At 59.1% G+C, this 9,834-nt stretch overlaps 1 protein-coding gene across 19 annotated transcripts in view; it reads left to right on the top strand.

Moving 5' to 3' along the window:
• Positions 1 to 9,834, top strand: part of Mapt (microtubule associated protein tau) — a 97,694-nt gene that overhangs the window by 69,962 nt on the left and 17,898 nt on the right. For 8 of the 19 annotated variants that reach the window (XM_023713951.1, XM_023713956.1, XM_023713961.1 and 5 more), the window contains 3 exons: positions 2,502 to 2,694; positions 4,193 to 4,246; positions 5,975 to 6,240. In XM_023713951.1, coding sequence (XP_023569719.1) covers positions 2,502 to 2,694; positions 4,193 to 4,246; positions 5,975 to 6,240 — 513 coding nt within the window. The remainder of the gene's footprint in view (positions 1 to 2,501; positions 2,695 to 4,192; positions 4,247 to 5,974; positions 6,241 to 9,834) is intronic. The other 11 variants (XM_023713957.1, XM_023713960.1, XM_023713964.1 and 8 more) reach the window with 2 other exon arrangements.

Here is a 9,834-nt window from a genome sequence, read left to right on the forward strand (position 1 = left end):
GGCAGTCTCGCTCACACGCTGGGCCTGCGCTCTGGTGTATCCAGGATCCCGTCTTTTCTTTTTATATCAGATCTTGAACTCGAGACCTCATGCTAGGCGGGCACTGTGCTACTGAGCTGTGTCACATCCCTGGCCAGGGATCTCCTTCTTGACAAGGAGGACATAGAAAAGGTCTCAGCCGCTCGAGCAGAGAATCTGAAGGTGATGAGAAACATACCACAGAAGCCCAGGCCCCTGCTCTGTGGCCCCGACTCCCACCCTGAGACCCCAGATCCAGCCTCAGCCTGTGTCCCCTCCTAGTCCCCGTGCTTCCAGTACCCTGCTCCAGGGCAGCTCTGACCCGTGCCCCATTGGGAGCTGTTCTTAAGAGTCAACCTGAGGGGCCGGGAAGATGGCTCAGTGGAATACACAAGCGCAGGGGCCTGAGTTCAATCCCCCCCCCCCGCAAAAAAAAGAGTCAACCTGAGCCTCTTGCACCTGCTGATCTCCTCTGCTTACCAAGCTGAAGCACCCCTCACCAGTGTTCTCCAACGTGGGAGGCGCAATGAGAGCCAGGCTGCAGACGGAACGTGCTAGACTTCTGTCCACGCTTCGCGCTCTTCAGAGTTCTGCGAGGTGCTGACTTGGGCTGCACACGCGCTCCACATACCAGCTCTGGCGGTGCGAGCGGCGCGGTGCTTGCCTACCTTGCACTGGGGCGCTCCTCTGTGCTGACAGAGGAGCCCGCGAAGAGGGAGCGCGGGCTTCTTGCACTGTCACCAGAAGGGCCAGGCGGCTCCTGACCGAGCTGCGTGTGAGTGCCGCCCTCAGCGCTGATGCCAGCGTTGTGCTTGGTTGCTTTCTTTCTTCGAGCTCATTTTCCCTCCCCCTGTGCTGACTTGGTCTTGATTTATGTTTATGTTTAAGACATCCAAGCCTTCCTGTGCTCAAACCCCGAGAAACAGGCCTGGCCTTAGCCCCACACACCCCACTCCTGGTAGCTCAGACCCTTTGATCAAGCCCTGCAGCCCTGCTGTGTGCCCCAAGCCTCCTCTCCTAAACATGCCTCTACTGCCACACCCCGCGCTGGCAGTTCTGGAGCAAAGGAGGTGGAACGCGAGGTGGGGAGACTGCCTTTGGCACGAGCTGGGCTGCTCAGGTGGCACTCACTCAGATGTGTCTTCTTAGCTCCTGAGACCCTTCATGTTTACAGAGAAGGGCTGCGTGTCTACTGAAGTTCTGACTGACAAAGGAAAGGAGGCTATGCCTTCTCCTCTAAGTGGCGGCCCTGAGACAGCCGGAGACTCTCCTTGGGAAGCTGCTCTTAGCTGGGGATGGTGCCTCATGCCCCCAATTCCAGCACACTGGGAAGCTGAGGCAGGAGGACTGCAAGTTTCCTGGGCAACTCAGTGACTCTTAGAAAGACCTGTTTCCAAAGAGAAAAATGAGTGCTGGGGAGATAGCTCATCAGAATAAATGCTTGCCTGGCAAGCACAGGGTCCAGGGTCCTGAGTTCAATCCCTGGTACCACAAAAAAAAAAAAAGAAAAGAAAAGAAAAAAGAAAAATGTTCAAAGGGCTGGGAGTGGAGCTCATTGTGAAGGCCCTGGCTTCATAGCTTAGTAACTGCAAGGAAGTACTGGGAAGGAAGGAGGAAGGAAGGAAGGAAGGAAGGAAGGAAGGAAGGAAGGAAGGAAGGAAGGAAGGAAGAGGGAAAGAGGGAGGGAGGGAAAGAGGAAGGAAGGAAGAAGGGAAGGAGGAGGGAGGGAAGGAAGGGGAGAAGGAGGGCGGGAGGAGGGGCCCTTTCCGCGCCCGTCTCTGGCCTCCACGGGCCTGCAGCGCGTGTTCCACCAGCCTGCTCCCTCCCGAGCCGGCTTGTGTGTGGCTCCGGCTCAGGCTGCTCTCTGGAGCTCATGCACATCCGGGTCGTGAGCTGGGGAAGCAGGCCAATGGCTGCCTGCTGCGCCATGCAGCCCTCTCCAGCCCTTCTCCAGTGCTTACGCAGCAAGGGCTCCTCGGGTTACCGAGGACGTAAGGGTCACCGAGACCTGAATGGGGCTTGGAAAATGCTCAGCGCTCTTACCCAGGCTCGGTGGGAGGTCAGGGCCTGCAGCCTCTCCGTGGAGCCCTGGGAAGCCAGCCGCTCACTCTCGGCAGATACATCCATACTTAGAGCCCAAAAGCGGGTGTGCCTCGTGGTGTGGCCTCCCGTAGTCCCATCCTTTAACCCCAATTGCTATTGCTGCTGCAAGCCCTGTTGACTTGGTAAAACTTGTTTGTACAGCGCTGATAACTAATGCAGACAGCTACCCTGAGAGGAGTTAGGGCACGTAGCAGAGGGGTGAGGCGGTGGGCCCCAGTGCGCAGCAGCCTGGAGGTGGCAGGCATGCTCTACGTCCAGCAGGCGGACGGTTCCCCTTGTGTCCAACCCCCTAAGTCAAGCTGGCAAATGAGGGGGACCTTGACTCCGGAGAGGTCTTCGTTCCTAAGATAAGAACTCCGTTGCTCTGATTTGGTTCACAGGGGGCTGATGGCAAAACTGGAACAAAGAGCGCTGCACCCCGGGGCGCAGCCCCTTCCGGTCAGAAAGGTGCTGCGAGCGCCACCAGGATTCCAGCCAAAACCCCAGCTGCCCCAAAGACGCCGCCCGGCACTGGTAAGAAGAGTGTTCCCTTGAGTTCCGGAAGCTCCTGGAAGGTGCAGAGCCTAATCCCAGGTGCCGCTGACGTCAATGCCTGGCAACTGACCGCTGCCTGCACTTTACTGACCACTGGTGTTCGCCTCCTTCTTAGTCCTTTGGCCCTTTTCTTTTCCCTTCCCCTCCCTCCCTTTCCCATTCCCTCTTTCCCCTTTCCTTCTCTTCTCCTCACCCTCCCTCCCCTTCCCTCTTCCCTTGCCTTCCCCTCCCTCCTCGTTCTCCCTTTCCCCCCTTCCCTTCTCTTTTCTGAGACAGGGTCTTACTGTACAGCCCAGGCTAGCCTTGAACTTGTGATCCTGCCTCAGCCTCCCAAGCCCTGGAGTGACAGGTGTGACAGATGTACACTACCATGCCCAGCTTTCCTTTTGGCAGTTTTCTGAGTGAGGTGTCAAATCTTCACTTTTTTTTTTTTTTTTTTTTTTTTTTTTTTTTTTTTTTGTGGTACTGGGGATCAAACTCAGGATCTTGTGCTTGCCAGGCAGGTACTTATGCCACTGAGCTATATCCCCGGCCCCAAATCTTCACTTTCTGTCAATAAAGAAATCGAGGTTTTGGGGCTGGTGAGATGGCTCAGAGGTCTAAAGCACCTACCTAGAACAAGCTTAGCAAAGCACAGGGACCGCGGTTCAATCCCCCAGCACTGCATGCCAGCCAGCCCCGCCCCCTGGTAGGCTGAGCTGGCCACACACATAAATAAATAAAATTTAAAAAAAAAAAAAAGAAAGAAAGAAACCGAGGTTGTGTACAACCAGCTCCCAGGGCTTTCTCTGAGCATTTCTCACCCCAGACCGAGGGCTCCGAGGAGGCAGCCCCTGCGGGCAGTGTGTTCAGCCCCCAGAGTGCCACAGGGCACTGCTGTCTGGAACCACGGAGCCGCAGCCCCAGCGCTGCGCGTGGTCTCACACAGAGCCCACCTGCACTGCTGCGCTGCCCAGGGCTCTGGGAGACTCCTGGCAGCTCGGAAGGTCTCAGCCGAGCAGCGCCACACTGGGCCTGGCCACCAGGGCCCCACAAGTAGTAAAACTCAGTCAGTGTTGAGGACCCTGCTTGTCCAGCTGTTGCAGGTCCGCAGTGCTGTTAGGGACAGGCCCCCTCCTGGTGCCCTGGCCACCTGTTCCTGGCTCTGTGGGTCTGGCTAGAGGTGGCCACAGAGCCCCCCCAGGAGTGTGGCATGCCGTGCCCCTAGGAGTCGCTGGTGCTGTGGCTTTGCCTAGCGTGTGCTCACCTGGTGTTCTCATATGCTTGTGATCAAAGAGGAACTAATGGAACTTGGATTTGATGTGTGTGCAGTTCTAGTCCCGATGTTCTCACTGGACCTTGTGCCTGCTGGCTCTGTGCTGTAGCCGACAAAGGGTCGGCCTCGTGGGGGTTTTGGTGCCCCAGGCTGCTGCAGGGCTGGCCCTCCCTGCACTTGCACGCTGCCTGCCACTGCCCCTGCTGTGCTGGCCAGGGTGCTGAGCTGGAGATTAGCTAATCCTGACTGTAAGGAGGCTGTCTGTGGGTTTCTCTTCTTAAGCTTTCAAGCAAGTGCAGAGAAAACCACCCCCTGCTGGGGCAAAACCTGAGAGAGGTAATCCTGGGGCTGCTTTCCCAACCTGTGCTGTGTGCTGTCCCCAGGGGCTGGCAGGGCTGGGGCCCTGTGGTGTGTGTGCTGTCCCGGGGGGGTGGGGGGGCTGGCAGGGCTGGGCCTGCTGGGCCATGTGCGCTGCCCTAGAGTTGAGCGCAGGTGGGTCACTCTGCCTCTTTCCTCCATGTCCTTTGTGCATCCACTCAGGGTTGGGTCGCCATCTGCTTCAGGGACAAGGGCTTGGGCGGGGGTGGGGGAGCATGTGTCTCAACTGTTTGGGGTGCTGGGAGTTGGAGTTGTCCCAAAGCAATGTTGTAGTGAGAAATCCTCACTGGCATTTACCAGGTAGAGGAGTTTGGATTTTGTTTTTGTTTTTTTCACACCTAGGGACTCATGAATGCTAGACCAGCATTTTACTGCTGATCTGCACCCCCAGCTTTTTTGTGTGTGTGTGTGTGTGTGTGAAATGGGGTCTCACTGTGGTACTGAGGCCTGTCTCGAGCTTACAGGCTCCCCTGCTCCTGTCTGAGCCTACCAAGTGGCTGAGGACACAGGTGTGACCTCCAGACGCAGCTCCTACGGTGCCAGGTGGACCCCACATGTTCATGCCATCTTCCAACCTGGCATGAGGACTCTGTCCTGCCTCTAGATGAGGACACGGGAAGATAATGCACTTGCCCGAGGTTCAGAAATTCAGTGGCTTAGAAAGGAGCTGAGCTGACAGAAGCGCATCCCCACCCTGGAGCCAGACCTTGCCCTCTCACGGAGACCCCTGCTGCATCCCTGTACGAGGAGGGAAAGCAGAGGACAGACATCCACTGCCCACTGCTGCGGAGCCCGCCCGACGCCTCAGGACACCGAGGCTGGGAGACCCAAAGCGGGGACACTGTGGCTGGAGCTTCTGATTGGCTGCGTTGGGCATCTGCTGGGAGGGCTTTGTCACAGAGGCTTCCTGGACCTCTGGGGCACCGGTGGGTGAGGCATGAGGGCAAACAACAGTTTGGTACCCCCACTCCACATGGCCCGCTCTGTCAGATGAGGGCAGAAATCTGCATTTTGTAAGTCCCATGGCTTCTTCAAAGGTTCTGGAGGTTTGCAACTCCACTCCCTAAAAAAATGACTAGGAAAGCTCCGGAGACTCTGACTCAGGGGTCCTTGGGGCCCACTTTGAGAAATGCTGGCTCGTAAGGCAGGCAGAGCAGTGAACTGAGGCATGATGGGGGGTGGGCACAGCCTCCTGTTGGCACAGGGGTGCCGAGGAGGCAGGCTGGGCCTGTGGGCAAAGAGCCCTCCAGCAGCCTTTCCGGGATGGGTGTGCAGGGAGCTGGACGGACACGGGGGAGCCCTGCACCCGCGGGCAGCGCAGGCCCCTCCGCAGGGTGAGAGGTCGGGAAGCTGTGGCTGCAGGGCAGCAGCTGGGCACTGGCACCATGGTGCCCTTGCTGGGGAAGGCCGTGCGGAAGCGAGCTCTCCCCGTGCAGCTGCGCAGGACTGCCAGTCATCGCTTCCAGAGAGGGATAGGGACGCACTGGAGAACAGGGCTAGCTGGGGCCCATCGCTTGGTCCCGGGACTGTGGGGGCCATGGGGTATTGGGGTGCTAGTGACCACATGGCCACCTTCCTGGGGTGTCACTGCCCCAGTGACAGGGCAGGCAGGAGGCGCTGCTTTGCCGCTCGCTCCCACCCGTGCCTGAGGCAGCCCCCAGGCTCACTCACGTCCTTCTCCCTCAGGCGAATCTGCAAAGTCTGGGGACCGCAGTGGCTACAGCAGTCCCGGCTCCCCTGGGACCCCAGGCAGCCGCTCGCGCACCCCGTCTCTACCCACCCCACCCACCCGAGAGCCCAAGAAGGTGGCCGTGGTCCGCACCCCGCCCAAGTCGCCGTCCTCCACCAAGAGCCGCCTGCAGACTGCCCCTGTGCCTATGCCCGACTTGAAGAACGTCAGGTCCAAGATCGGCTCCACTGAGAACCTGAAGCACCAGCCGGGAGGCGGGAAGGTAAGGGGCTTGTGCTGGGGTCACGAGGGCAATGGCCCTGTTCAGGGGGAGCACAGTGGTCCTCGCTAGCCCTCAGCTCCTGCCAGGCAGGTGCAGCTGGTGGCTGTCTCAGTGGGTGGCTCCTGTGGCAGTGCCCGCCACCCTGACGGTGGCATCTGGCTTGGTTAGGTCCTCTTCACTCCTCAGTTCTGAGGAACTCAGGGGTTCCATTTGGGACAGAAATTTCACGTTTGTCCCTGACTCTGCGGGGTGGTGAGCGCCAACGTGGCAGTCCTTTCCGGAAGTGTAGGACGGATCAGGCCACAGTTCAGCCACACATAGGGTTTGTGGGAGCCCAGAACGGGCCTCTGTTGGGCCCTGGGAGCAGGCAGGAGGCTCTGGATGAGCCGCAGTCCCTTGCTGGGTCCCATGGGCATGGGTGGGGGCAGAGGGAGTGTCACAGATCCCGGGAGCGGCTCCATCTCTGGGGACAGCTCCTGTCAGCAAGGAGACTCCTCTCCACTGCTGGCAGCTGTCACCCTTGGCCAGCCTGGCTTTGGTGGAGGTGGCTGTTGGCTTGTGGCGCCTAGCTTTGCTTCCTTCATGGTACAGGCTCCCTCGCAGGCCCCCTGCCCGGGCGGGCGGGCGGGTGGGGCAGGCCAGGCAGCCTTGGTGGGACCTCACCCTGGGCCTGGGCCCATCCCACACATGGTATTCTTCAAAACCCCCAGAGATGCCTCCCTCTTGGGCCTGGGCCTGGGCCGTGGGCCTGAGCGAGGCCTCTTGGAGCTGCAGCAGAGGGAGCAGTTTCAGGCGCCATGGCTTCCCATGGGCGGCAGCCCTCTGGCTGGCAGTGGCCTGTGTGCTGCCTGAAAAATCAAATTGCACAGTGAGTTTGGGCCACCAAGGAGCCCGCAGCTGTGACTGGTGGAGCCGCCTTGACTCCCTGTGGCGCCCCCAGCTGTGGGGCTCTTCCCTGCTTAAGGAGGCGCTGTGTCCCACGGTGCGGGACCGCTGGTCAGGGAGGGTGGACACTGAGCGGGTGGGCACAGCCCGTGTGTCCCCTGGGCCAGCACTAGGCCCTGCAGAGCCTCTTTCAGTAAGCAGTGGACGGCGCTTGCACAGAAGGGCTTTCTGTTGGGCGCGGCTCCTGCTCCCTGGCCTCGGCCTGCGCGTGGCTTTCGGGCCCTCTCCTGGCTGGGCCAGGCCGGGGAAGCAACTCCAGGTGACCGACTCCGCGTCTCGGTCGCTGCCTCTGAAGCTCAGTCCCCGGAGCCAGCAGCTCCTGTGTGAGGCCTTGGGACTCTGGACGATGCGGTGGACACTGCCTGGCCGCTCCTGTCCTGCCTGTCCCAGGCCCTCTCAGAGCACGCTGAGCCCACCCGGCGTCAGCAGCCCCCGGCCCAGCCCCCTGGCTCCTTCAGGACATCCCTGGAGGCTGCACCCTGCCTCCCCCCAGTCACACAGTCACCCTTGCTCTGCCCTGTGTGTGCCGGGCCAGATGCCCTGATGCCCTCGCCCACCGGCCCCCTCGCCACTCCCTCTCTGTGAGCCCCTCGTCTGTGCCTTTCCTCTGGGAAGTCTTCCTGGATCCCTCTTGGGCCTGGGCCTGTGAGAGCCCCGAGCGCCGGGACTGGTTTCTGTCTCCCTGCCTGGCTGTGAGGCAAGGCAGGGCAGGGCTCCTTCCCGGGCAGCCTGGCGTCGCTGGCGGAGGCCCCAGCAGCTCTACTGAGAGCCACAGGGCAGAGCTGGCCCAGAAGGCCCCTCGGGAGCACCCCGGCCTAGATGGAGGGGCTGCTGAGGGTCAGCAGCCAGGCCAACTGCGTGGCTGGAGGGGAAGGAGCCCGGACTCCCTCACAGAAATAAAGAGAGGAGTCCTAGAAGTGACTGTGTGACTGGGGGGAGGCAGGGTGCAGCCTCCAGGGATCCAGTGACACCAGGTTTCTCACAGGGAGGCAGCTTAGCCACAGCAGCTGGGTCAACGCTGAGGCCTCCAGGAGAAGGAAAAGGGCCGCAGGCTAGGCTGGCCCCCCTTGTAACTGGAGCCGAGCCAAGGTCTCAGGCCAGCCAGCCTGTGCCCATGCGCAGGGAGTGCCTCAGCGACCACAGGGACCGAGACAGCACGCTGACCTTGAGCAGGTGCTCCCCTGGGAGCCAGAGTTGGGCCTTCCTGTCACCTGAACGTTTGTTTATCATCGACTGGAAAAAGTATAAAATACTTTTTGTTTTTCTTTGTGGGTTTTCTCTGCTTTCCTGATGTGCTGCAGTGAGCACATCTAAGAGTCCAAAATGAAAACAGAAAACATTTTTTTGTTTTGTTTTTTTGAGTCAGGATCTTGCTGTCCTTCAGTCTGGCCTTAAACTATGTAGCTCAGCTGACCTCCAATTCATGGTGATCATCCTGCCTCAGCCTCCCAGGCACTGGGCTTAGAGGTGTATGCCACTCTGCTAGGCTGAAAATGAAATATTTCTAAAAGAAACATGCCAGATTAAAGGGCCTGCAAGCAAGCACAGGGGCCTGGGGTTCGATCCCCCGGCCTGCCATGACGGCCCGCCCCCGGGGCATGCTGAGAGGGCAGATAGCTGAGACTGCGTGGTGGTGCACACCTGTAATCCCAGCTCTTGGGAGGCTGTAAACAGCCGGATCACTAATCTGATCTAGTAGTGAGACCCTGAACACCCTGCAGACCCTTCCCCAAAATACAAAAAGAAAAAATAATAATATTTAAAAAAATAAATAAAGACACATGCAAATCAGCCGTTGGAGGACCTGGTGAGCAGAGCGAAGGTGGGGCTGCCGAGCCCGGCTCCTTCTCCACCCAGTGCACCCGTGCTGGCCCCTGCAGCCGAGGGCACTGCAGTCCCAGGGCCCTCACAGGCCGAGCTGGAGGTGGAGCCCCGCCTGGGCACTGCAGCGGCTTATCGATCTGTCAGAAGCGTGCAAGCTTTTGGGCGGGAGAGATAGCTCAGTGGCACAAGCACCTGTCTGGCAAGTACAAGGTCCTGAGTTTCCCAGTACAAAAAAAAAAAGTAAAAACTTTTAAAACTAGCTGAGGATGTAACTCAGAGCAAAGGCCCTGATCCCCAGTACCAAAACAAAAGAAGGAAAAGGAAAGGCAAAACACCTACAAATGTGGGGCTCGAACCATGAGGTAATGACTAAAACTGAAACTTTACCCATCTCCAAACTGCCACGAATACTTGGAAGGTAAGCTCTTGTCTGCTGCCCATTCGGGGCTCGGGAGTGGCGAGGCCAGGCCAGCCCCGGGTAGTCGGAGCTGAAGTCCCCTTGTCCGGGCTGCTAAAGGACGACCTGAGAACCGGCGTGCCGCAAGGCTTTGCTGCAACCCTCCAGGTGGCCAGCAGATGGCGGTGTCGCGCCACAAATGGCCAGGACTCCGCCCCGCTCTGGCTCTTGCCTTCTTCCTCAAAACTGCATTTGCCCGCTTCTGTTTACATCTCCTCCTTGTCGCACCTTGGCTCTTTCCCTCTTCTGTCAGCTCAGTCTCTCTCTCGCTCTCTCCTTCCTGCCCCGGTCTCTTCCTCTTCCTTCCAGTACTAGAGACTGAAAACAGCCTTTCACTGAGCAACATCCTCAACCCTTTTTTTTTTTAA

Source organism: Octodon degus, unplaced genomic scaffold, assembly GCF_000260255.1.
Source record: "Octodon degus isolate 3935 unplaced genomic scaffold, OctDeg1.0 scaffold00033, whole genome shotgun sequence".
Classification (NCBI taxonomy): domain Eukaryota; kingdom Metazoa; phylum Chordata; class Mammalia; order Rodentia; family Octodontidae; genus Octodon; species Octodon degus.